This window comes from Rhipicephalus microplus, chromosome 2, assembly GCF_043290135.1.
Source record: "Rhipicephalus microplus isolate Deutch F79 chromosome 2, USDA_Rmic, whole genome shotgun sequence".
NCBI classification, from domain to species: Eukaryota; Metazoa; Arthropoda; class Arachnida; order Ixodida; family Ixodidae; genus Rhipicephalus; species Rhipicephalus microplus.
In genome coordinates this window covers 15,855,213-15,883,201 of record NC_134701.1, presented here as the reverse complement: position 1 = coordinate 15,883,201, position 27,989 = coordinate 15,855,213, and the positions used below count along the sequence as shown (strand labels likewise).

Here is a 27,989-nt window from a genome sequence, read left to right as displayed (position 1 = left end):
CGAAGCCGTGACAGATCACAAACCGCTGCTCGGCTTGCTCGCAGCAGACAAGCCAGTTCCCGAATCCTGTTCTCCGAGAGTGCTAAGGTGGGCCTTGCTGTTGTCGGGGTACAGTTACGACCTGAAGTATAGGCCGGGTTCACAAATTGCACATGCCGATGGGTTAAGCCGGCTACCTCTGCCAACTGCCGAATTTGTTGTTGACTGCCCTGCCGAAGTGTTAATGCTGAAAGGAGTATACCCAGGGGTGCTGTCATCAAATGCTGTTGCGGCAGCCACCTGCAGAGACCCGGTGCTGTCACAAGTAAGAGCAGCGTTGTGGTCAGGCTGCCAGATAAACCTAGGGTCAGAAGGAAGACCCTACGAGACGCGCTTTCATGAGATGAGCGTGCAAGGGAACTGTCTATTGTGGGGCAACAGAGTCATTGTTCCAAAATCCTTGCAAAAGGAAGTCCTCCAGCTGCTGCATGAGAGTCATCCAGGACTGTCCGAAATGAAGGCAGTTGCGCGTAGCCATGTGTGGTGGCCTAGCCTGGATAACGATATAGCGATAACCATTCAAAGGTGCCGTATTTGCCAGGAGCATCAAAGAGTGTCACAACCAGTGCCTGTCATGCCCTGGCCGTTCCCGGAGAAACCGTGGTCACGGCTGCATGTGGACTATGCCGGTCCTTACAGGAACACCTATTTTTTTATCACAGTCGATGCGTTTTCGAAGTGGATCGAAGTGTTCTTGGTCTCTACACCCTCGGCTGAAGCAACTATTTCCTGCATGCGCAGTATGTTCGCAAACCAAGGCCTTCCAGATGTGGTCGTGTCGGATAATGGGCCAGCATTTACCAGTGAGCTTTACTCCACATTCCTCAAGAAAAACGGGGTGAGGCGAATGCTGGTGCCGCTGTACCATCCAGCGTCAAACGGTGCTGCAGAGCGGGCCGTGCAGACTGTCAAAAACAGACCTCAGGACCAAGGTGCTACAGAAGCAACTTAAGCAGAAAATCAGATGCGACCAAGGAACAAGACCCAGGGTTTTGGGCCACCCGGGTGACCAGGTGTTCGCAAGGAACTTCCGTACAGGACCTGCATGGCTCCCTGCAGTCGTCACCGAACAACGCACTTCGTCCATGGATGTTCTACTGGAAGACGGACGACGGTTAACTCGACATCTGGATCACATCCGCCAGGTCCCTGAGGAACTGAGTGCAGACAACCAAAAATCAGGCAGCCCAGTATCTACCGGTCTAGCTCCAAGCTTGGACGTTGGTCAGACGCAGCTAACTGGTCTTGCTCCAGGCTTGGACGTAGGTCAGAGGCAGCTATCTCCGGATCGTCTTCACGACACAGAGTCTAGGCAAGATCCCAGGGAAGACGTGGCGAGGGAACCGGAACTTGCTGTCACAGCACCCAGTACTCCTGTCCTGCGTCGAAGTACCAGAATTCGACGACCAGTATCGCGCTACGCACCTTAAACAATTGTTTGCAACCATTAATAAAGGGGGGAGGGATGTGATAAGATTAGTTTGCTGTTGCGGCGCCCGGGGGCGTCAATGTTGCAAGGAAATAAATACGGCGCACATGACCAGCCAGTCAGTGTGGAACCCGCCAACGTACGTGTGTGTGATTCGGTCCAGCGACCGGCATGGCCTAGGACTATTCGGTTATCACAAAGAGCAGCTCCTTCGACGTCGTCTTCCTCGGAGGAACCGTGATTGCTGTCCGCGCTCATCATTTCGTCGTCCTCTGTCTTCCTTCCGGGCCTTAGCTGCGACATTATCATCTGCATATATTGCAAACTTGAGGTCTTGGATTTCATTAGAGTTTTCGCTAATTTGATCATGCTAACATTAAACAGTAATGGTGAGAGTATGGCTCTCTGAGGAGTTCTTTTGTTGGCGAGGTCAGCTTTCGGCGATCGTAAGTCTTGCAGTCCTATTGTGGCACTTCGACCAGTTAGGAAGGACTTGATATAGTCTAAAATTCTTTGTCCACAGCCCATTTGCTGTAGTTTTTCCATTGTAAGTTTATAGAACATAGTGTCGAATGTGCTCTTACGGTCCAACGCTACCTCAATATTCTCCGCTCCAGTCAGGACATTATTAATTACTTGGTCTTGGAGTCTATGAAAAACATCTTGTGTCGACAGATATTTGCGAAAACCATACATGAAAGCATATTGGAGGTTGTGCCTCTCGATGTAATCAACTAACCTTTCAAATATTTATTTTTCAAACAGCTTCCCGAGACATGACGTAAGCGATATCAGTTTTATGTTTTCCAGGTTTGATAATTAGGACCATGGTGACTTCCTTCTATCGTTGTGAGATTACACCTGTTTCCAAATGTGCTTGTTAAAGCAGTCCAGCGCCTCCTCTATTTTTTTCAGTGCCTGGGCGAATGCTCTCTTCAGGCCGTCGAGCGCGCACTTCGCTTGCATTCGTCGCTGCCACACAGTGCTGCGCAAGTGGACTACGGGATGCTGGCGCTGAACGGTCGCGCATATTAGGAAGTTCACGAATTCGTGTTTTCATGCGAGTTAATTTGCAGTCGTGCTTCTTGACGGCTTTCACGAATGCAGGGAGGGTGAAAAGTAACCCAAACATAGCAGCGCGCTGTTTTCACCAGGGCTCTTTCAAGCCATGCTAGCGGTTAGATATATGCGTTCCGAGTTTTATAGCATTCACGTTTTATTGTCTTTTTCAAGCTATTACAACATCATCATTTGCATGCCTCAAAATATAATACTGCTGTGCATATTTGACGAAAAAAATCAGACAGTCTTTTTTTCATTTCTCTGCTGTGTTTCATTTACTACGAACTTTGGGATACAGCAAACGGATGCCGCGTCACGCTCAGGTTGGTTATAAGCGAGCTCTACTGTGGTTGATTTGATGTGCGGGGGTTTAACGTCCCAAAACCACCATATGATTATGAGAGACGCCGTAGTGGAGGGCTCCAGAAATTCCAACCACCTGGGGTTCTTTAACGTGCACCCAAATCTGAGCACTCGGGCCTACAACATTTCCGCCTGCATCGGAAATGCAGCCGACACAGCCGGGATTCGATCTCGCGACCTGCGGGTCAGCAGCCGAAGTACCTTAGCCACTAGACCACCGCAGCGGGGCAGTAGTCAACTAGTGGTCTAAGTTGTTCATTACTGAGGTTGCACAACATTGTGTTGGTGATTCCATCCTTTCCAGGTGATGTGTGATGTCTGATGTAATGTGCCACTGTGCATAATTCCACAACTGTGATGGGCTCATTGAGAGTGTCGTTTGGTGGTCCTTCATAGCTGAGAGCTTCGACGCTATCACCCCCCGGTTTGCATATATTTGTCTCTAAGAGCTTCGATCACTGTTTGGCTGTCACCTTTAATTTCACCCACTAGGATACGTATCGTTCTCGCTGTAGATGTCTTTGTAGAGTGAGGATCAAGCATGCAGCGTAGAATCGCTCATGTTTTAGCAGTTGAAAGCGTCCCCCTCAGCAAATCGCGGAAGAAGGAGCCAGTTCTCCGCTTGTAGCTGCCAAGAATACTCATTGACTTGTTCCGTTAGAGCTGCTATTCTTGCCTTTAGTTTTCTATTCAGCCTCTAGGTTTTCCAACACTTCGTTAAGCTGCGCCTAAGGGAAAGAAAATAGAAAGAAAAGAACGGCAGGGAGGTTAACCAGCCTATAGGCAGCCGGTTTGCTACCCTGTGCATGAGAGGGGGATAGGGGAGATGAAAGATAGGAAAGAGAGAAGAGAGATAAACACAGCACATTAGGCAGCACACGCACACACTCATAGTCCAGTCATGTCTTTCGTAATGTGTGTGACATTGCTGTTACAGCCGCTTGTTCAAGTCCGTGTCACGTAGGACTTTTGTGCTTTTGTTGCCTTCTGTTGCAATGTCTTCTTTCGGGCACTTGAAAGAATAGTGTCCACAGACATTTGACTGTTGTTGATGTGTGCAAAAACAGACGCCAGTGACTGTCTCTGGATGTCATACAATGGGACAGTTGCACAGGATGTGGTGTCGCGTCTCTTCGCAACGACAGGCATGAAGAAGCGATGAAGAAGGGTGGCTTCTCTTCGGTCGAGCCCAGTGGGCATGCGCAGAGCCATCAAAGAGGACAGGTGGTGCTGACGATTCCTCTCGTTGCTTGGCGGGAACCATAGTGAAAACGTGATTTGACGCGCAAGTCGTCGAAGATTACTGGCAGCATCGGTCCGCCAAAGTGGTATGGCTTCTTCTCGCGTCCCTTCAAGAGCTGCCGGCGCGGCAGTATCGGCATGTTCATTCCCTATGACGCCGCAGTGACTTGGCAGCCACTGAAACATCACATGATACCCTTTCTCGTGTGAAGTGTGGAGAAGGCATCGAATTTCGAAAGCGAGCTGGTCGTACGGCCCACAACGCAGTGCTGAGAGCACAGATTGTAGGGAAGCCCTTGAGTCGCTGAAAATTGACCACTGTTGCAATGGTTCCCGATTGACCACACAACGTGCAGCGCGCAAGCAAAGCAGCTAGTTCCACTGTTGTAGATGCCGTGGAGTGGTTAGTCCTAAAGCTGATGGTAACACCTCTTGCTGGGACAACTACTGCACCTGACGAACACTGGCAGTTTGTGGAGCCATCGGTATATATATGTACACTGTCTGAATATTTCTCATGCAAAAGAAGAAGAGACAGTTGTTTCAGCAAGGGCGATGAAAGCTCAGATTTCCTCCGGATCCCTGATACACTAAGATGCACTGTGGGTCATATAAGACACCAAGGGGGTATCGATGATTTAGATGCAAGAGTGAAGCCAGAGGGAAGTTTCTCGTTGTATTTCACAATCATTTTAGCGAACGATGCTTGGCTCCTCTCGGAAGGTAACAGTGCAAGGTGATGACAGGGAGCATGTGCAAAGTGTCTGATGTGCGTTCTCAGGACTTCTACAGCAATGCGAGTTTGTATTGGAGAGTCACCAGCAATTGCAATTGTTGCCTCTATTGACGTACATCTGGGCAGGCCAAGGCACACTCTCAGTGTTTGGGCTTGTACTGCCTGTAGAACACGAACATTGGTCTTGCAGGTATTACTCAGCACGGGCAAGCTTTATTTCAGGAAACCGAAAAACGGGGCTCTGTAGATTTCCATCTGACATCCATCTGCGTCTATTGACATTGTCCGTCCTGCCAGGAACTTGAAGAATTGGTAAATAACAGTCAGGCACTTCTTCATATAGGCCATATGCGGACGCCAACAGAGGTCCCTATCAATATTGATGCCCAGAAACCGGTGGGTTATGGCGTAAGAAATGGGTCGCCCGCAGATTGAGATGACATAAGGGGTCATTGCTTTGCGAGTGAAGGCCACCAGTGTGCAGCAAGGCAAGCCACAGCGTTGGTGATATGCACGCGTGACCCGAGCTTGCGCTTGCTTGGATTTTGTACTGCTGACTTTCCTCGGCCTTCCAGTTTGTCTGTACGTGAATAAATCATGTGGCACCCGGTGGAGGGGTGTGGACCCCGGTACGAACCTGGAACTTCGCTCCCGTATGCTTCCCCCTCTTTGTGACAACCGGGGACCAAGGCTACCAGAAGCTGCGCCTAGCCTCCTATAGGTGCAATAGATGTGGGTCAAATGCCGCAGTTTCCGTGGTGATGAATATGTTTTTTGTTGTGGCATGAGCGTCCTTGATTTCCTTCATCCTGCATTTGGCTGTTGTGGGAGGTGCTGTGCACATTGGATATATTCTGTACTCTGTCCAGTTTGTGATTTTCACTTGCTTTGAAATGTGTTTGAGCTGGGCGGTGCTCACTGAAAAGCTAATAATATAGTGATTACTGCCGAGATTTCTCCATTTTCCTTGCGTTATGTTTAATGTGAATGTAAGGTCTGGGCAGGTGTCCCCACAGACACTGTTCCCTAGTCTGGTGAGTGTTAGCGGTGGAGTTGCTAGCTATAGATCATTTTTTTAATCCCTGCCAGGTTTCTTCCTTTGGCCGTATCTCGCCGATTTGGTTAGAGCCTTGATGTCGCCTAAGAGTATGAATTGGTCTTTTCGCTCGAGGAGGCCCATAGCATACTCAAGAATTGCCGAAAAGTCAGGCTGACAATCCTTGGGAGGGCTCTACAGTGTACTCCCAATAAATGAAACTCGCTTAAACGAAAATGCCTCATTAACAGAACTAAACGGGCTCATATGGCTGGATTTCTATGTGTTGCGCAGTAAAATTCATCGGTTAATCGAAACAGTGCTTATTGGTCACCTACCGTTAAACGGCACAAACTTTAAACACAGCATAGACTCGCTCATACTAAAGGTAGTCTCACAACCATGGCAATTTTAGGCAAATTAGACAGATCCATTTCAGAAGTTTTCACTAACACTAATGTGATGCACGTTTTCAGATACATAGACGATTTTTTAATTTTTATGGACACTGACGTTGCATCGTATAAGAATGACTCTCTTACAGTTTTAGACCTGATGCGAAATGGTTTTAAACATTTTGAGCTTACTCATGAACTTTCTGAGAATTGTGAAATCAGGTTCCTTGATTTTAAGCTTTTCCTGAATAATGGACGCACTTGCTGGATGTATCAACCGTGTGGAAATAAGCCTGTTTTGCCATTTCATTCCGCGCATTCCAAGTTAGTTAAGCGAAGTATTGCAAAATCTTGCTTCATGAATGCCTTGCGAAAATCATGTGTGCACAAGATTACAGAAAGCTTTGTTGAGCAATCTTCAAGGCTGACGTCGGCTGGTTACCCCAACCACGTGCAAGTTTCCGTTGCCGAAGGCCTGCTGCGTGAACTTAAGGCCAAAGGGACAGATAATGCAGTCCCATCTGTCACAGCTAGACAGGCTTTCGCCGTGGTTCCATATATGCACAAGATAGCGCACAATCTTAAGAAAGTGGCACAGCGAGTTAATGTGAAGGTGGTCTTTACGGCCCCTCAAAAATCGAGTCGCCTGTGCAAGCTGTCCGTTTTTCCGTCTAGACCTACCTCGGTTGCACTACAAAACATGCAAATAAATTCAGAGATTGCATCTGCAATGTGGTGTATCAGCTGCTGTTATCGTGTGGAAGGTATTACGCCGGTTAAACAGGTCGTTGTATAAATGAGAGGCTGAGGGAACATATGTACAATGTGGATCACTATAAACAAGGATGGCTGTCTGTTCAGTGTGGCTGCCGGCCAATATTTTCAGTGTTCTATTGTTGCTAGATGCAGGGATCGTACCACACGCGAGATCATAAAGGCGGAAAAGATTTGCTCATTGAAAGATGCTTGTGTTAGCACCCCTTCTGTCGCGCTCACCCATAAGGAAAAGTTGTTCCTTTGCTTGTCAATGTGATGTACTTATGCATTGTCATTGTGTTTCGCGCATGACTAGTGCGACTGGTAACTGTATAAAAGCGAATACCTTCGCAAGAAATAAAGTGTTGGCAGTTCAGCGCACTGTCTCGTCTCTTCTCCTGTCCCCTCCTTCCCTGTCTATTGCGCTGGTAAGCACCCTTTATGATGTTATACCAACACGCCCAATCCCACTGTCTCTCAATCCACTAGCCATTCTTGCTTGTGGCTGTGGGAACCAAGCCGGCGAGTCAATTGTGTGTTAGGCCTATTTCTGCGGCGAAGTGCGGTGGATCACGGTGTTATTTCAGCCTGATGGAAAAGAAGCGGCTGCACCATACACTCGCTTGAAAAAAAGCTGCAAATTCTTCAGGAGCTCAATCAAAGCGGCCCGCCCAAGATGGAGGTGGAGAAAAAATACAACCCGAAATCATTGATGCCGCGGTTCTGGAACAACGGAGAAAAGATTGAAGGCACTGTTAAGAACGGGACCTTTACATCTAAACGGATGCAGACAACGCCTTATGAACAACTAGATTAGTTATGTTTCTGTGGTTCAAGCGTGCACGAAGTTCCAATTTGCCCATAGGCGGACCAATTCTAGATCAGAAAGCTCGAGAGATCGCCATGCAAATGGGTGTTAAGAGCTTTGTCCTAAGCAACGTATGGCTCAGTCTCTTCAAAACACGCCATGGCCTAGTCTTCAAAGCAATCTCAGGTGAGAGTGGTGCAGCCAACAGGGACATTTGCACCGACTGGCAACAGGGGCGGATTAAGAATATTTTGATGAGCTTTTAGCCACGAGACATCTTCACCGTCGACGAGATGGGTATTTTTTATAAGGCACTTCCATCAAAGACTCTCACTTTCAATGACGAAACCTGCAGTGGAGACTGTGCTGGTGGGTGTCAACACTGTACTGGTCGGTGCAAACATGGCCGGAGATGAGAAATTGAAGCTGTTGGTAACAGGAAAATCAAGGCACCCACGTTGTTTCAACAGCGTTCGACACCTTCCTATTGCCTACCATGGGAACGGAAAAGCGTGGATGACCATTTTCGAAAACTGGCTTCGGGAGGAAGATGCAAGATTTACGAGGCAAGGCAGGAAGGTTGTCTGCATCGTGGACAATTGCCCAGCCTACGGCCAGGTTCAAGTACTCCAAGCCATCACTCTGAAGTTCTTGCCAGCCAATGCAACGGTAGTGATCTAGCCAATGGATCAAGGCGTTATTCAGAACATTAAAGTTTATTACCGCAGACAATTGCTCTATCAAATGCTGCGTAGAGCAGGCAGCGGGAAATGCTACAGCATAGATTTATTGGCAGCCATCCACATTTTGGCTTGTGCCTGGGAGCAAGTGAAGGCAACAACAATACACAGATGCTTTCCACATGCTGGCTTTCAAGCGCAAGAAAGCAGTACCTGATGAAGAAGGAAGACCTGCTGATGCCGACATTGAGTCGGCATCAGTATTCAGTCAGGTCGTACCCTCTGCCCCTTTCACGCTGCAGGACTACAAATCAATTGATGAAAATGTTCGTACCTGTCGTGAGGAGACTGTCAAGGAAATGATTGCCGAAGTGCACAATGAATGTCAGCGATGAATGTGATGATAATACTGCCAGTGCAGTGGTGCCACCAGACCGATCAGCTGAAGAGGCTGTTGAACTTTTGCAGCGCTATTTTGAGCATGAAGCTTGCCCAAAATTTCTAGCTAGTTTGTCAGGCATGGGTGCGTAATTTGGGAAAAAACAACTCAAGCTTGATTGATATGTGGGGTTTAACGTCCCAAAACCACTATATGATTATGAGACACGCCGTAGTGGAGGGCTCCGGAAATTTAGACCACCTGGGGTTCTTTAACGTGCACCCAAATCTGAGCACACGGGCCTACAACATTTACGCCTCCATCGGAAATGCAGCCGCCGCAGCCGGGATTTGAACCCGCGCCCTGCGGGTCAGCAGCCGAGTGCCTTAGCCACTAGACCACCGCGGCGGGGCAAAACAACTCAAGCTTGCCAAACAAACCATTCCTCCCTCCTTTTTTTTTTTTTCTCCTACTCATCCTCATGAGTAAGGTGAGGCTTGTACAATTTGAATAAAGGTCTTGGTTCACTAAATAAGTGTACTTGGCTTAAATGAAACTTCTGATAAATGGAACAGTTTGATGGATCCCCTTCAAGTTCTGTTTAAGAGGAGTAGACTGTATATGTTGGAAATGTAGGGAACAATGCGAGACGACGACAAAGCAGCAAGCAAGGCAAGCCACAGTGTTGGTGATATACACGCGTGACCCGAGCTTGCGCTTGCTTGGATTTTGTACTGCTAACATTCTCGGCCTTCCAGTTCGTCTGTATGTGAATAAATCACGTGACATCTGGTGGAGGAGTGTGGACTGCGGAACGAACCTGGAACTTCGCTCCCGTAAGCTTCTCCCTCTTTGTGACAACCGAGGACCAAGGTCACCAGAAGCTATGGCACGACACCGACCGACCTCTCCCTACTTTCATGACTGATGCCCTCGTTTGGCTCTGAATTCAGCCGAGTACTCCTGGCCTTTCGTCGAAATTACTGGCGCGATACCACGGTCCTTACCGCACTCTCGCCCGTACGTCACCAGTCAATTATGAGATTGAGGCTTTGACACCGTCTGGTGATGACTTGCATCGCCGTGGCAAAGAAATTGTACATGTTAGTCGCCTGAAGCCATATTTTGACTCCACTATAGTGACTACCACTTAAGTCGCCAGGATGGCTACGCTCTTCACCGGGGGCCAATGTAGGAAACAATGCGAGACGACAAGGAAGCAGCAAGCAAGGCATGCCACAGAATGGGTGATATACACGCGCAACCCGAGCTTGCGCTTGCTTGGATTTCAGACTGCTGCCGTTCCTCAATCTTCCGACGTTCCTCGGCCTTCCAGTTCACTTCGTTGTATGCATTTCAATAATTTGATGCTCTGTAACACACTGAAGGGTGTAGTGCACGCTCACTGCTATCTTTTTCTGCACTAATGATGAGTATTGATGACTCGTGACTGTGTAGTAATCCCTAAGCGTAGCTGCACCCTTTCTTACTTCTTGAAGGCATATAAACAGGCTGACTGATTACTAAATCAATGTACTTCAGCAATGCCGCCGCTCTTCTTTCGAAAGAGCGGGAGTTCCACTGCCATATCTAAGCGGTGTTTGTGGTTCGAAACTGTTTAGAAGCCATCGTTGACCACACTTTCGACTTCTGTAGAGTCTGAGATTGTGCCGTTTTTAGCCTTGCTCGCTGCTGATGCGCAAGAATTGCTCTTCACTCTTTTACAGATTGGTCTTTGTCAGGCAAGCATGTCTTTACGAAGCCTTTAAGTCCCTGTAAATCAGCATAAAATTGTTGCGGGAAATTCTGGATGGTTTGCACCTGTTGTACCAGACCTTGTAGAGTTTTCTCTTTAGATCGCGCATCTTGCGTGCGTACCGCTGGAGTCGCATGAGTGGGTTTTGTTTGAACGGCACTATTGGCAAGTTGGCTTTTGAGTGCAGCGATTTCCAGCTTAAATGGGAACGCCGGTGTTTTTTCAATATTCACCGATATCAATAAAACTTTGAACATGTGTTTGCGTTGGTAACGAGGAGATATGTGCCAAATTATACAACCATAAGTCATTTAGATTTTATAAAACAAATTTTAAAACTGGTAGTCGATTCAGGAATCACACTAGTAATCACGGGCCATCATGTGTATATGACGTCAGGGCCTATTCTTTTTTAAAAAGCCATGCCTTTCCCAGCAGATGGATGCAGCGCACGGTTTCTTCTACGAGGCGTCGACAATGCGAGCACAGTCAAGTTTTGTCAGCTCTCTACAGCGTGGTAGTAGTCGTTGACGTCGGGTCTTACAATATTGAGCAACGAGGAAATCGATTTGGTGCTGCAGGCGCCGGAGGGTTGAAATAAAAAAATGATGCTTGCACCCTCATATAGTAGCTGCAATCATTGCTAAACTTGTCACTGGTAAGTTCCGATGAGCGGCACAGCTTGATTCCGTGTCGGATGACATCGCCAGCTTGCTTTTCGAGCATCAAAAGATCGAGGCACGTCAGCTGTATTTACACCCTGGCCCCCGTGACGGGGTGTAGCGAATCTCACGACTTCATTGGCAAAGGATTTTTGTGAAGTCATCGGATACCCACCATAGACGACAGAGCAGCTCCTTGTATCGCTTTCTGTTCTGACTCGTCATTTTTTGCTTAATTAAAATTATTGACGAGTGCCTGGGAAATGTGAACCACCCTAGCTTTTTCAGGACTGTCAATGCTATTAAACAGCATTTCTTAGTACGATTGAAAATGGACCGGAGTTCCCCTTTAAGCTCATCTAAGCTTTGTTGGAGTTGCTTGTTTTCAGATATAACTTTTTGGTATTCTGGATTCGGTGTTATGGAAGCCGTGGTAGAAACCTCCTCTGCCCAGCTCCCCTTGTTATCAAAAGGATTTTCTTTGCTCGTTGGGATTGCAGATCTTGGCATGGGCCACGTGTGCGTGGATTAGAACTTGGGTGGGAGTTGACCTGACCTGAAGAGTCCTTATCTTGACCTCGGTGTAGTGATCTCACTGATTGTCCTTGTGGTGATGCAGCCCGTAAATCTTGCTCTTGCCTTAACGGTGGCCATGCATTGTCATCCGTGTCTTCCATGTCGTACCAAAGCGGCCTTGGTGGAGATTCTTTGCTGGGAGCTTTGGCTAGCTCCAGTCATTTCTTAGCTGTTTTCTTGATTCGTTGCGACTGTTTGTAGCGCTTCTTGCAGTCCTTCGAGCCGCCAAGATGTTCTTCCACACAGGTGGAGCAGCTAGGCTTACATTCGTGCTCCGCCTTGGGCTTCTTGGCACCGCGACGGTTGCACACAGAGTACTGTGGTTGAGGGCAAACGTCCGTCCTGTGGCCTATACTGCATGCTGCAATGTATGCTTGACTTTGTAACACGACATTTCTCCCCCCATGTAGTACACATAGCGCGGTACTATTGGGCCACAGAAAGTAATGACAGCTGTTTTTGTTTCATTGAGCATTCGCGCTCAAAGGTTCTCAACGCCTTGCGTTCTGATGCCCAGGTTGGCTAGAAGTGTTTCTGGACCATGCAATACGCCCTTTTTTGTGTCTCCTCCTGTCGTGACGTAAGTGCTCACTGCATGTTATATTCAATTATTAATGAGCATCGTAAGTGGACATGGAGGAGCCCTAATGGCGAAAATAAGAACGAAATAGGCTTTATAATGACTGCACACCCAGGAATCGTGCAGGATGTGGAAGTGGTTGGCAAGGTACGATGCAGTGACCATAGAATGGTACAGTCTCGAATTCGCCTAGACTTGAAGAAGGAACGACAGAAACTGATACGCAAGAAGCCAATCAATGAGCTAGCACTGAGAGGGAAAGTACAGGAACTCAGAGTGTCGCTGCAGAACAGGTACTCGGCTCTTAGTGAGGAAACCAACCTTAGCGTAGATACAATGAATGATAATCTGACGAGTATCATTACGGAGTGTGCAGTGGAAGTTGGAGGCAGGGTAGTTAGACAGGACACTGGCAAGCTTTCCCAGAAAACGAAGAACCTAATTAGGAAGCATCAAATCATGAAAGTGTCAAGTACAACAGACAAAATAGAGCTGGCAGAGCTTTCGAAGTTGATTAATAGACGTAAAGTATGCGATGTAAGAAGGTATAACATGGAGAGAATTGAACACGCTCTGAAAAATGGAGGAAGCGTCAAAGCAGTGAAGAGGAAACTTGGGATAGGCAAAAGTCGGATGTATGCACTAAGGGACAAAGAAGGCAAAATAACTACCAATATGGATAGGATAGTTAAAATAGCGGAGGAGTTTTACAGAGATCTGTACAGTAGCCGAGACAACCACGACCTTAATACTATAAGAACTAGCAGTAACCCAGATGACACCCCACCAGTAATGATAGAAGAAGTCAGAAAAGCTTTGGAGAGCATGCAAAGAGGCAAAGCTGCTGGTGAGGATCAGGTAACATCAGATCTGCTGAAAGATGGAGGACAGATTGTGTTAGAAAAACTAGCCACCCTGTTTACGAGGTGTCTTCTGACGGGAAGGGTACCAGAGTCTTGGAAGAACGCTAACATCATCTTAATATATAAGAAAGGAGATGACAAGGACTTGAAGAATTACAGGCCGATCAGCTTGCTCTCTGTAGTATACAACCTACTTACAAAGGTAATTGCTAACAGAGTAAAGAAAACATTAGAATTCAATCAACCAAAGGAACAAGCAGGATTTCAAACAGGCTACTCAACAATTGACCACATTCATACTATCAATCAGGTAATAGAGAAATGCTCAGAGTATAACCAACCACTATACATAGCCTTCATAGATTACGAGAAGGCATTTGATTCAGTAGAAATATCAGCCGTCATGCAGACACTGCGGAATCAGGGCGTCGATGAAGTGTATATAAACATCCTGGAAGAAATCTATGGGGGACAAACTGCTACCATAGTGCTTCATAAAGAAAGCAACAGAATACCAATCAAGAAGGGTGTAAGGCAGGGGGACACAATCTCCCCAATGCTATTTACCGCGTGCTTACAGGAGGTTTTCAGAAGCCTAGAATGGGAACAGTTAGGGATAAGAGTTAATGGAGAGTACCTTAGTAACCTGCGCTTCACCGATGACATTGCATTGCTGAGTAACTCAGGGGACGAATTGCAACTCATGATTACGGAGTTAGACAAGGAGAGCAGAAAGGTGGGTCTTAAAATTAATCTGCAGAAAACGAAAGTAATGTACAACAACCTCGGAAAGGAGCAGCGCTTCGAGATAGGTAATAGTGCACTTGAAGTTGTAAAAGACTATGTCTACTTAGGGCAGGTAATAACCGCAGAGCCTAACCACGAGATTGAAGTAACTAGAAGAATAAGAATGAGGTGGAGCACATTCGGCAAGCACTCTCAAATTATGACAGGTAGATTGCCACTATCCCTCAAGAGGAAGGTATATAACAGCTGTATCTTGCCCGTACATAGCTATGGAGCAGAAACCTGGAGACTTATAAAGAGGGTTCAGCTTAAATTGAGGACGACGCAGCGAGCAATGGAAAGAAAAATGGTAGGTGTAACCTTAAGAGACAAAAAGAGAGCAGAGTGGATTAGGGGACAAACGGGAGTTAAGGATATCATAGTTGAAATAAAGAAGAGGAAATGGACATGGGCCGAGCATGTAGCGCGTAGACAGGATAACCGCTGGTCATTAAGGGTAACTAACTGGATTCCCAGAGAAGGGAAGCGGGTTAGGGGGAGACAAAAGTTAGGTGGGCAGATGAGATTAAGAAGTTTGCAGGTATAAAGTGGCAGCAGCAAGCACAGGACCGGGTTAACTGGCGGAACATGGGAGAGGCCTTTGTCCTGCAGTGGACGTAGTCAGGCTGATGATGATGATGACCCTTATACACAACACCATTGCCCTTCACCAAGTTCCTCAGTGATGGGGACAGCAAAGCTTACACCACTGTCGCTGAGGCCAAGGTATATGGTGAAGTTGTCATGGAAAGGGAGGAGTGCACAAAACATGTGGCCAAGCGTCTAGGCACTGCTCTTCGGAAACTGACAACACGACTTCCACAAGGAGAAAAGCTGACAGATGGCACAATTCATAGAACTATTACCATATTGCAATCACAAACAACAGAGGTGATACTCTGAAAATGCATCGTGCCATCTGGACCTCGTATTTCCACTCATCCTCGAGCAACACTGCAGGCAGCCACCAATACTGTCCAGAAGGGGTGACTTCCTGGTGCAAGCATAGGTAAGCCTTGGGGAGGCCCCACCCGACCACACGTCAATTTCGACCAAGGCTCAAGGATTGGCTGTGCTTCCCATTTACAAGCAACTCACAGATTAAAAGTAGCTGGTACGCTGTATTCAATGAAAGACACAAAATGCTGCAGAATCTTTGAACAGCAAAATCTGGTTGTTGTGCCCGAAGACGAAGTTTGCCTCCCGGACAACAGTGGAAACTGCAGCTGCTATGGCTGTGCTGTGGTTAAAAAAAGACATTCAAGCTTTGAACACGTGCTACAAGAGCTTGGTGTAGTGCCACCAGATCAACTGATCAGCCTGGGCCAATACTGCGACTAGAGGAGAAACAAAAGAATGTCTGTGTGTGGAACAGCCGAGGCAAGGGCTCACCGTGGCAACGTGGCGAAGAAAGCACGCCTCGATGACTCCCTTCTCAAGCGGCGAGAAAGTAGTACATATAGAGCAGGGCAATTTTGAGTGCTCTAGCTGTATCCCTTCTATGCTCTCACAAAGTCTTGTGCAAATTGCACTGTGTAATCATGAGTAAACATATTCATAACTTTAAAATGCATTTTTCTCAATTTTGATTTTGAGGTGATTTTTCTCATCTTGTGCACAAACTTTTTTACACATAAAATAGTCCTATCTTGATCAAATTTAGCACAGAGCTTAATCAGCCACTCTAGAATACAAGTGTTTACATCAGGTTGCAATATACACCACAGATGTTTTGTTTCACAACTATGCTGATAGAGAGATGTAAAGTGTGCATTTAGTACTCTTGAATTTTTTTTTTTTCAGACATAGCAACTTAAGTCCCAACTTGAGGCACTTTTCTGTATTCTACTGCTCAAGTGCAGCAGAATGAGCTATTTTGCGATTCTGTGTGAAAATTTTTAGTAAGCCTTAATGTGTGTATAGAAAACCCTATATTTTGATATCAATGTTGTAGTAACTCTGCAACGAGAACAGCTATCAGAAAAATAATTGTAGTTATGAAATCAGCACTGCAAGCTTTACTAACACCTAAAATTTCAAATAGCTGAGTGAAGAAATGAAAAAAGAAACATTTTTTGAGTAGCATCTCCCCTTAAAACCTCTGTGAGACCATCAGTGCTGCTGTAGAAGAACCTGCAAAAAAGCGTAAGTCTTGGAATTGCACGATGCTGTAACTTACCCGCTTCGATGCCTGCGCTCCCGGTCTCTGCTACGGCTGCGCCTCCTTTCACGCTCTCGGTCCCGTTCACCACCAACGCCACCACCCCGTGGCTCACCACCACGTATCATTCGATCCTCGCGATCGCGACCATCCCGATCCCTGCATATTATATCCAAACACATAAAGCTCCTCCAGATGCCAGCCGTAAGGAACATGAAAATAAGCCACCATTCATCCCAAGTCATGACAAACTTCACAGAGAGATGGACAGACATTTAAAAATTCTGCACGAAAGGGATTGAAAAATGCAGTTGAACGCACCTACAACAATACCAGTTCAGAGAGTACTACCTATACATAGACTTCAGAAGGAGGCTATCATTCTTACAGCCGCAGCGGCATCTAGCGTCTGTGATGTTTCACCACCATGTCTGTGAGTAGGGTTCTGCGGCAGGGTATGCAGCTTATATGTTCACTTCAAAAGTATTGCTCTTTTTTGAAAACATGCGCAAAGTACAGCAACGATAATTTGCAAGTCTGAAGGCGCCATTAAGCAGTCAATCGCTAAGCCGTCAGCTTCAAAATGGCTGATACAGAAAGCAGCAGCCGCCCACGAGACGTTTTCGCAGTGGTGCCGACGATAGACATAAGAGGTGAGCAGTACTTCAATGTATTTCTTACGCAGCTCGCATAAATGAATCAATGGTAAGTATGTTTTGTTACAGCTGGCCTTGTGAGGTGTTGAAAGTATGCACTTTTCGGACAATTCTTCAAATAATAGGTCAGTCAGTTTCAGTCAGTTTCAGTTTATTTACATTTACGTTTCACAAAGTGAAACGTAAATGGAGACGAGCGATCAAATATGTACCTCATTGGCTAACTGCACGTAAAGTGCGCGTAATAATGTTCAAAAATGACTCGCGGGGTTCTTTGTCATGATTCTGTGTCTTCAAACAGATTATCTGGTTCCATTTGGCACGTGGCAGCAGACCTGCGATATTAGCAGCGTCATCTAGCAGGTGCAGTCTCAATCAACGGCGCCATCCTGGTTATGTTAGCTGGAGCAGACGGCCTCGTGCACGGACTCAGAGCACATATTTTTGCCTACTCAGTTGCGAATGCAGCAACAAAACACATCATTCCTTTTTTTTTATGGTGACCAAAATGACGTATGGCTTTTTGCTTTTTGCATGGTGGAAGAAAAAAGGAGAGTCTATTTGATAAATGCGAAAAATCTTTCGTTGATGTTCAGGTCGAATTTGAGAAGGATTTAGCTTATACAAAAGTTGTTCAGTGATATCACTGGATAGGCGAAATTTCTTTTTATACTTGATAAATATGTGCTGTATAGCACTGCAGCTTGCGCCAAAGCATGTTTGTGCACATATATGCGCTTTATCACAGAACAAGAATGCAATTGGTACAACAAAGTCAAGTTTTTTTATTTTTTTTTCTACTTCAATCGCGTGTGGTACAAATTATTGTTAGGATTTGTAACCCCCGGTAAGCTCTATTTAGCTGCCCTTTAGTGTGAAATACGGGGTGCCTCCCCACAAAGCTCTCTAATGGACAAATTTGATGTCATTTATTGGCTTTAACAAGGTAGGAAAAAAAGCCCTGCCAAATACTAGGGTACCTGATGTTACACCTGATTATACTCCTGCATGAATCAAATGAGTAAAATCAATAACACAACAATGTTAAACTCAGAAGTGCTCGTGTATAGGCTTCATCTGCGTCATGTTTGTCCGCCATCATTGTGAAGTTAGCCGCACTGCCTATGCCATTTATGAAGCTGCTCCAGTGCTCTTGCATTACGTCGACGATAACTCGTAACATGGTAGTGCTATCTTTGCACGAAAACCTAGCATTCTGGTCCTCCATGTGAAAACACCTCTAGGCAATGGGTCCCACCTCATTTAGCGGTCTATGAAACCGAAACTTCGACTGAGTGCAATGAAACAGTCTCCAAATTGTTTTCGTGCAACAACACAACGAGCAAACAATCTTTGCAGCCATAATAAATGGGTCGTTAGCTACCAGTTGCAAAAAACATTTTTTGCGTCGGTGGGCTTTTTCACTCGGTTTCCGTCCCAGTTAATGAAGCAATGAGCGTCCAAGAAGAGGAGTTGTTGATGGCGTGCACCTGTCGTATCCCTTCTTACAATGCTTCAGGTGGGAGTAGAGTTGGGGGGCTAGGACGAAAGGCACGACTAGAAGTGGGGATGGCGATAAAAGAAAAGGTTGCCGCTAAGCCTTTAGCAACACTCCTATGCACAAGGGATCCTCTCCTTTCAGCTTGCTGTCTCATAACCCTAATCTAAGCTTTCTTTCGTGCTCGCCAGCTGTGGGTGAGGAGTTTGGCGAACCCCAACCAGAATCTCAAATCAGTTATGACAAGCTTCCCCTGAAAAGCAACCACATGATCATTCATGGTCATTCCATTAGGAAAAATATTCCAGATCCCCATCCTCAGGCAAGAATAAAGAAATCTGGACAACAAAAAAATGTGCCAAGATCCTGCTGGGAACACAGCACAACTAAACAATAAACGTTATATGCATTGACCAACAAGTACCAATTTGTATCTCATTACGTGCGCCATCGCCGCCAAAAAAAAGGAATAAACAGAGTACCGCAGCAAATAGTCCCTCTGGTACGACAGTGTGATGACACGTCGTCGCAACAAGGAGCATTTCGAAACGAACTACATACAAAGTAGAAGTAGCGACTGAAGTAGTAACGAAATGGGCATTATCGGCTGTCCACGATAAATGTGTACCATGACGTGCTACATGACGACAGCTGACATCTTTCTTCAGTTTTTTTTGGTGAGGTACATTTGCAAGAAGCCAATCGTCTACTGGCTACTTACATCCAGCACTTCACTTACTCAACGTACACGTCATGCAAAGCCTCTTGTACCCACTCGGCTTCACACCACGCACAAACATACGGAAAAGACTCGTGTTAATGTGACAATGGCGAGCTTTCTGCAAACGATGTTCTAGCGACCTTGGCAGTGAATGGAGACGTGTCTGAGCTGTTGCCTAATGAAAGTGTGCAGACTATTGTGTTTAATGCAACGATGGCGAGCTTTTTGCAAACGATGCTCTAGCAGCCCTGGCAGCGGATGGAGGTGCGTTTGGAGGGAGCTCGCTCTGTCATATGCGTGCTAACTGCATGTATACAGTACAGCAAGCGTGATAGATCAGCGTTATATATCAACACAGTGATGTTTTTTGATTCCCGCAATCTACAATGCTCAACTTCGCAACAGCGAGCTGCTTACATTTCTGCAAAGCTGCGCACGCTGAACATGGTCTCGCACAACGAGGCGACAGCGATAGGCAGCCAAGTGAGCTATGGTAGTCGCTAGCTATTAAATGCATGCAGTAGGTTTAAGGCGGTAGGCTACCATCTGAAACCAACTGTTTTGTTTATTGAGATATCTCGATGTAATCTTCAGGATATACTAATAGCAAAAGCATTAGAAATACTACAAAATTTCATGAAGTTATGTGCACTGGTTCTCCAGTTACGGCAGTATGTCAGATCAGTGCACATGGTTCTCTTATTCCAGGTCTGGAGAACTTTCAAAAGATGGTGGAATTGTGAAATTAACGATGATTCCCAGATTGATACCTCAAATTAAAAAAAAAAGAGAGCTCTGTTACCCAACAGAGCTCTTTTTTTTTTTAAATTTTTTACTGAAAAGCTTTAGCAGACTGTCAAATTTACTGTTGATTAGCATATTACCGAATTTTTATTAGGTATCATAAGTAACAGACAAAATATATTGGAAATAGAAAAAATGAGCTTGTCTCCCCCCTTAGAAATTTAGTCACGTACATAATAAAAAAATACTTATGGAAATAAGATGAATGATTCAACAGACAAGGCTAGAACAAGCAGTCTCACTAGCCAAAGAAGCTATTTTGAGAAAATGACATTTGAAAGTTTTGGGCACATATGCAAATCTAAAACGACCCTGCAACCTAACTGGAGGTGTTCTTCGGCACTCTCTTTCTTCGCCGCCTTTCCATCTTCTCCAAGGATTTCTTCTTAGCCTTTTTCAAGCGCAGCGAAACTTTTTCGGCTGCCCGTTGAATGGCCAGGTGTTAGCCCGACTGATGAAGCTAGCACTCGAAATTTGGGCTTGTTGGTGCATTGTGACGACAGAAAATAGCGCAAAGAAACGGGGACACAAGACGAGGACACCTAAGCCGTGTGTCCTCGTCTTGTGTCCCCGTTTCTTTGCGCTATTTTCTGTCGTGATGAAGCTAGCTCTAAGTGGCCCTGTAGAAGCCCTCGTTGTAACACAGAATTGTTTCACGCAATGCTGTCTCCACAGCATTCAGTGTGCTCCTTAAGCATCAGGGACCATAGCACCAAGTGAAAGGCCTCTGATTAATTCCGCGTCTTAGCTCCCAGGCAGCACCGCAGAAGAGAAACCTGCGAGAGCCATTCATAAGAAGTGCATCCTCAACATAGCTTGGCAGATTGTACGGATGCTTCGGAGGTTGAACACCTGTTAATCTTGCTGGCATTGTGACAACACCAATAGTCTGCAACCTTTGGGCACAAATCGTGGTGGGGCTCCTCGACCGTCAACGTCACATGGGGATACGACGCCATCACTGCCCGCTGCATTGTAGCCGCATCATCGGAATCTTTCCGTAAGGCCCAGCCATAATAGCAAGTCATAATAGAGGAACGGGGTGTACTTCCATGTATCCTATCTTTTTCTATGCGAGTTCACGGGTTGATCACTTTACCGCAGCCATCTTGGTTTGCACAGCGTGCCACCTATAGCCTGTGGGAATTTCAAATGTGAACGGCTGCAACAATAGACGATAGCGAGCAGAACACAAAGAAAATGCCAAGAACAGAAGAGTAGCAGATGACAGAAAGCTGCATTATGTGCAGGAGTACTATATCATCATGGGTAGCAGTCGCAGGGTCCCTATCGTCCTTGAGGAATGGTTCGAACGCATTGCCCAATCTCAGTAGCTCATCTGTGCCACGGAAAACTTCAAAGCTCTCACGAGCCCTCCAATTATGAGCAGCTTCCTCCTCTCCTGCACTGCCGCAGTTACTGCGGGTCGTGCAAAAAGAAAGTGCAAGAATTCACAAACAAAACAACACCAAAATGGCAACGCTTCATCAAGCGGTCAAGACACTGTGATCGCGCCAAGCTGGGGTATTTTGAGCACTCCTGTTTCATTCGAGGTCTGCGGCGGCTTGTTGTAAACTTTATTTCAAATAGTTTCCCAATGAGTTACACATTGACATTTACAGAAAAGGTACTTTATGACACGTACTGCCTGAATAGGTGGTTTTCCGTAAATCGTCTTTCTCGCGATTTTTTCGTTTTCAAAGGCCGCGCCCCCCCTTAGAGCGACGTTGCAACATACGCGAGCCCGAGCAGATAGCTCTGTGATAAGGCTTTTTGTGGAATACTGGCAAATTTTTTTTGTGGTCGCCACATTGCCTTCTTTCCGATGGTTACCAGCAAGGGCGTTGCCACAATCACGCGAAATTCAGAAGAATTGATCAGCCAAAGAGCATGGCATGTGTCACGTCACCGCCACTGCGCATATGCAACTAGCTTCTAAAAAAAAAAAAAAAAGGCCCGTCGAGTTGCGTTGGTTATCACAATGGCTGTTGCGCCATTATTGAAAACACTTGAGAATAAAAAAAAAGGCTCTTTCATTCTGTAAAGTGCAAACTGGATGCAGTCTTATGAGATAGTTACTATCAAGCTGAACACGAATATCTTGCGGCTGTTCGTCATCGCAAACATTCCTTTTTTTGGCTCAGACCTTCCCCACATGATAACTGATATTCCTCGTTAATTCTTTTACCATTAGCCATTAAATGTCAGCCCGACCGCGCTATCGGTACTTACAATGATCAAGGTGATATTCTTTCACATACTGAGTGAGCTAACGCATTCAATGCAGCCTTTTCATCCGTTTTCACAAATGAATCAGATGCCCCACTGCCTGAATGTTCTACCTCTATCATGTCAACAATGCCGGCTATAAACTTATCAGCCAAAGGCATCGCTTCCCTGATTGATAAAATAAAAGTGTCATCTTTCGCAGATGTTGATAACATCACCTTTAAACTGTTAAAACACCCTAAAGATGTTTCTGCCGCATTGTTTACTTTTGTTTTTCACATAGTCTTTGTCTTCAGGCACTCTACCAAACGAATGAAATGTCGGCAAGGTCATTCCGTTTTACAAGTCTGGTAACAGAGTTTCACTGTTAAACTATCGGCCCATCTCCATAACCAGTATGCCATGCGAATTCATGGAGCATATCACATACACGAACATCACGCACTTCCTCCATTCTAACAGTTTTTTCCAATCATCACAACATGGTTTTCGCAAAGGTCTTTCTTGTGAAACTCAGCTCACTCTTTTTTTTTCACGACCTGCACTCAAACTTAGTTACTAACACCTAGGTAGATGCAATATTTATCGATTACGCTAAGGCGTTCTACAAGGCACCTCATCAACACCTGCTAATACTACTGTCCCGTCTTGGCTTGCATCCTGATGTGATACGATGGATCAAAGCGTTCCTTATTAATTGGTATTAGCGTGTGTGCATCAATGACACATTCTCTAGCCCTGTTTTGTAACCTCTGGCGTCCCCCAGGGCTTCGTACCAAGTCCCCTATTATTCCTTATATATATAAATGATTTGCCATTCGAAGTTTCCTGTTATATTCGGATGTTCGCAGACTGTGTCTTTTATCAACCAGCAGCTAATACCACCGACCAGGCTGTGCAGTGGAGCCATGTAATAATACCCTAAACAGGTGAGATCACTGGCTCGTGGTTTTTAACCCCAGTAAATGTAAAGTTAAGTCCTTCACCCATTCACGTAGCCCTCTCCTCTACGAGTACAAAATTTCTAACACTCGGATTGAAACTGTTAGTTGTTACAATTATCTCAATGTCACCATCTCTAAAGATCTTAACTGGTTTCCTCATGTGTCCAACATCAGTTTATCCAGTAACAAAACTTGAAGCCTTCTAAGACGTCATCTACAAAACGCCCCTCCTTATGTTAACTCATTGCCTACAAGTCCCTAATTCGCCCAAAACTTGAATTCGCATCTGCAACCTAACACCCTCACCGAAGCTAGCTAACACATGCTCTAGAGATGGTGCAGAACCATGCCATCGGGTTCATTCACTCATCATATTCATACAGCGTGCTTCCTCACCAAAGGCGGAAACAGACCTGTCCACCCTTTTTCGTCGCTGTCGCATTGCCAGCCTATCTTTACAACACAAAATTTCCCGTACATCCCCTCATACAAGCCATTACTCAAGTGTTGCTCGGCCTTGTACCCGCACTCTCACGTTCTCGTCTTCGTTTTTCTTACACACCATTGTAGAATGGAACGGCCTTTTCTACGTTATCGGTGCCATCACCAACCCAGAAGCATTCATTGAAGCTGTAAGTGCTCATTTCTCATCCTGATTGGTCCAGTGTCATGAATTCTTCTTGTACCCCACCCCTTATGTAATGCTCCCATGTGGAGTCTGCAAGGAAATAAAGTGAAGTGAAGCAGCACAAAGGTACAGGATAGCGACCATCACGTACATCCGCTCATGATACGCGCTGTCAACGTTACTCTTGGTTGTCAACGCTACTCTCCAAAACACTCTTTTGGAACAGTATGGCACAGCAGTTTCTAGTTGGCGCATGTTGGCACAATCGGCACAGGTTTCCCACCATTGCTAGTGCACATGCCTCTATCTGGCTAACCTAATACAGGCGGTTGGACCGTGCCCGATTTCGAAACTGCAATGTCATGGAACATGACCAAGCAATGAAGTTTGCCCAGCACCATGCTACCATGAATTGGGAACCTTAAAATCAGACCCTGTGAAAATTACCAATATTCAAGGGTTTTCAAAAACTAAAAAAAAATTCCAGGACTTTTAGAACCTTGAAAACGAAATTTTCACTTTCAAGCGTTTTCAAGAATTTCGAAGATCCCCCCAAGCCTGCGTGCCTAATCCGAATGACAAATGCTTGACAAAACTAATTATTTTTGCAGAGTAAGCTGCTCAAAAACAAAAGCGGTGAACCAGGATTGAACACAAGTTTTCATGATGTAAATTTGTGGCTAATTTCTTGTGGCAATCATTGTAAACAGCAAGGTTAAATAAATAAATATGAAATAAAAAAATAAAAACTCATGTAGTCTTTCTTGTGTTTTCACCACACAAATAACTATGGCAGCTCATCGATACACTGTTTTTTTTCTTTGCACAATGACAAACAGCGCGCACACAAGAAAAAACACAGCAGCAGCTGCGGTAGCCACAGCCGCTTTCGCCTACCACTCAAAACTAAACGCCAGATGACAATGCCACTGCATTTTCATGACATACGTCTGGTGAAATTCATTTATACACATTAAAAAGGAAAAAAAATTGGAGCGGAAGTGAAGTGCAGTTGTCTAACAGAATTAGCACTTACTCTGCACCAGTCCGATCAAGTCCTGTGCAGTCTAGTCTGAATCGCTGATCGACTTAAGAGGTCCGATTGGGAATCATAATTGCGGCCGCTGTCACCACCCTCCCAAAATGCGTCATCCTCAGTTCCGTTGAGCACTTTCAAATGCCCCATTTTTTTTTTTCTAAGCTCTTCTCAACAATCCTGGGAGAAACTACATCTCTCGACACAGCGATACCAAAGGACCTAAGTGTTCCCACATAGTTGAAAAGGCCTTTAACGGCAGGAAACTTATATTAGCAAGCACGCAGTCTTCTGCTTTCTCCTGTACCTATTGTGCTGATCGTCAAATGTAGCAGAACTTCTCTCTGAAGTGCCTGAGGATGGCATTGTTCCTGTTTTCTTCGGCAAACTTTATAACAGCGGGCTTGCATTTACCTATATATATATATATATATATATAGGTATGGGATATATCACAACGGGAGCGTTGTCAACAAGGATAAATATATTTATTTCCCAACAGTTTCGGGAGGGGACCTCCCTTCATCAGGGGATGAGTTATACTGACATGAACTTCCTTGCTGCCGCGTCCCTCTCGCCTTGAAAGACGTTTGGGAGAAACCTTTCCTTTACACACACCGCCCGCCGCCCGCCGAACGACCAAACGACCAATTACGGGGAAACCCCTTTCTTTAGGCACGCCGTCCCGGACCCTCCCGGCACCGCGGCGACAATCTTGGGTGGCCCGACACACGCCAAGAACTGAACAGCACGTGATATGAACCATAGGTGGATGTAGACGGACAGTTGGATTCGTTCCCAGTGTCGACAGTGGTTCTTCCTGTTTTTTTACTTTCTTTCTTTTCTTTCTTTTTTCGTCTTTTCTCTCTCTCTTTTTTTTCCTTCTTCCAGTTCCCTCTCACTCTCGCAAACGTCTTTCAAGGCGAGAGGGACGCGGCAGCAAGGAAGTTCATGTCAGTATAACTCATCCCCTGATGAAGGGAGGTCCCCTCCCGAAACTGTTGGGAAATAAATATATTTATCCTTGTTGACAACGCTCCCGTTGTGATATATCCCATACCTTCACGAAGACTAACTGGCCCATTGAATTATTACTCCCACTATATATATATATATATATATATATATATATATATATATATGTGTGTGTGTGTGTGTGTGTGACGCTAGATGTGGGAGACGTGGCGCGGCTCATACCCCATGTTTATTATACTGTCACTTCTTCCTTCTCTGCCTCTACGAACCATCGCTTCATACGTCATACGTCACACGATTCCCCCTCCCCCCGAAAGAATGCATGAATTACGAACAAGAAAAAGTAAACAAGGAGAGGTTGGAAAGTCACAAATGTCAAAATCCACAATTGGTTCTATGCTCCAGAGGAGTTCCGTGCACTTTCAAAGACTTCAGGAGGGAGTACAGCAGTCCGGTTAACACAGGCGTTTGGGTGGGCGAGGCTGACTGTGGCGTTCTGGAAAAGATAACCACGTCTTGCACAACTTCACTGACCATGACACGGCTTCGGCAGCTGCGAAGAACGAACGAGGTTGGACGTCCTTGTCGCCTCTGAAGGTCAGACGTTGTATGCGCCGAATTTTCTGTCCTGGGTGCTGTATTTTGTGTCGTGGCTGAGACAGAAGCATTGCTTCCAGCTGGCGTTTGCCAGAACCGAAGTTGATGATACCATGTCTGTGTTCCTGAACTTTGCAAATGGTAGCGTTCAGTCTGTTTCGTGGTTTTCTGTGGTGGTATCTCCGTCGGTAGGATTGTACATGATGCCTTGTTATCTGGTACAGAAGACTTCCTTGACGTTTCCTTCTACGAATATGGCTCAGATGTTGACTTGGTCTTTCCTTTAGTTGGTGTCGTTCCTGACGACCATCCTTAAGCCGCAATTCTGCTTGTGATCCTATTTTAGTTCGTCGTAGTGCTTGATGTAACTGCCGTACTTTCCGGAGTTCTTTGAGTTCTTGATAACACTGCTGATGTTGCGGAATCTGTCGAGGTGGTACTCCTTTAGTAACACGAGCCTGCTTTTCTTTGATAGTTGGTGTGACCAATAAATAGTTGGTAGTCGTTGGGTTGTCGTGATTCTCAAAAGAAAATGAAGGTGGTGCACTAGAATCGACAAAAAGGTCTTTGGAGGCTTCTTCTGCACTGTTCACTACGAAGGGCTTTTGCGCTCGGCAGCGTACGGTGTTCGATTTGTCTGAGCCTTCTGCTTTGTTTCGACTGTCCAGTGTGTGTGCACCGCACTGTGATGAATGAACATGTCCGGAAGGAGCATGGCTTGACAGGGTATTTTCGTAAAGCGTTAGGTCGTCTACCGAGGTCGCGGCGTCCTTATGAGGCGAATGATGAGCGATAGGAGCACTTGAAAAACCGCATGAAGGAAAACTGCGTGTTGGACCGCGTATGCGAGACGAAGAATCAAGAGCATCAGGTCGGTGGGCAACGTCTCGCGTCATAGGTTGAAGTGAGGACTTTCGAAATGCCGGCTTTCGTGCAGGAGGGAGGCGCGCTCGATGGCTGTGTTTTTCCCAAAATACGCGTTGTCGTCTGCCACTGAACTCGTGTGCCACTTCGTCTTTTGTCAGAGGTCGAATCTTGTTGTGCGTTCGAATGGTTGAAAACTGCCTGTAAAATTGACGACTGAGTGCAGTTGTCTGTGGATGGTTGGCAATGAGTAAGTCTTCGTCGTAGTCGTCATCGTATTTTTTAAACCAAACGATCATTTCTTGTTTTATCTTTTGCCAAGACTCATCGTTGTCGAATATGTGGGTGAGGTCAAATTTAAATGCCTCACCGGTGACGTAGTCGCTGAAGTTCGTAATCATTTCCCGTTCCGACCAAGATGCAGCGGTAGCGTGGAACTCGAACAGGTCGAACCAGTCCTGTACAGGTCCATCGTCCGCTGCTCCGGTGTACCTGGGGATGGGAAGGTCGGTCAATGATTCTGTCATGGTGCTGGTCACTGTGTGCGGCTAGGAGATGTTTCCGTAGTCGATGTATGGTTAGGGCGTCTTGTGTAGAACTGCGTCGATGATGAGACACTGATGAAGTGGCTTGGAGGTCTTCATCCTGTCGACTCGTGTGACGCTAGATGTGGGAGACGTGGCGCAGCTCATACCCCATGTTTATTATACTGTCACTTCTTCCTTCTC

General features: G+C 45.9%; 1 protein-coding gene across 3 annotated transcripts in view; it reads right to left on the bottom strand.

Moving 5' to 3' along the window:
* The window catches only part of LOC119169203 (uncharacterized), a 341,045-nt gene that overhangs the window by 26,378 nt on the left and 286,678 nt on the right, over window positions 1-27,989 (bottom strand). For all 3 annotated transcript variants that reach the window (XM_075886230.1, XM_075886226.1, XM_037420316.2), the window contains one exon: window positions 16,328-16,468. In XM_075886230.1, the coding sequence (XP_075742345.1) occupies window positions 16,328-16,468 (141 nt within the window). The remainder of the gene's footprint in view (window positions 1-16,327; window positions 16,469-27,989) is intronic.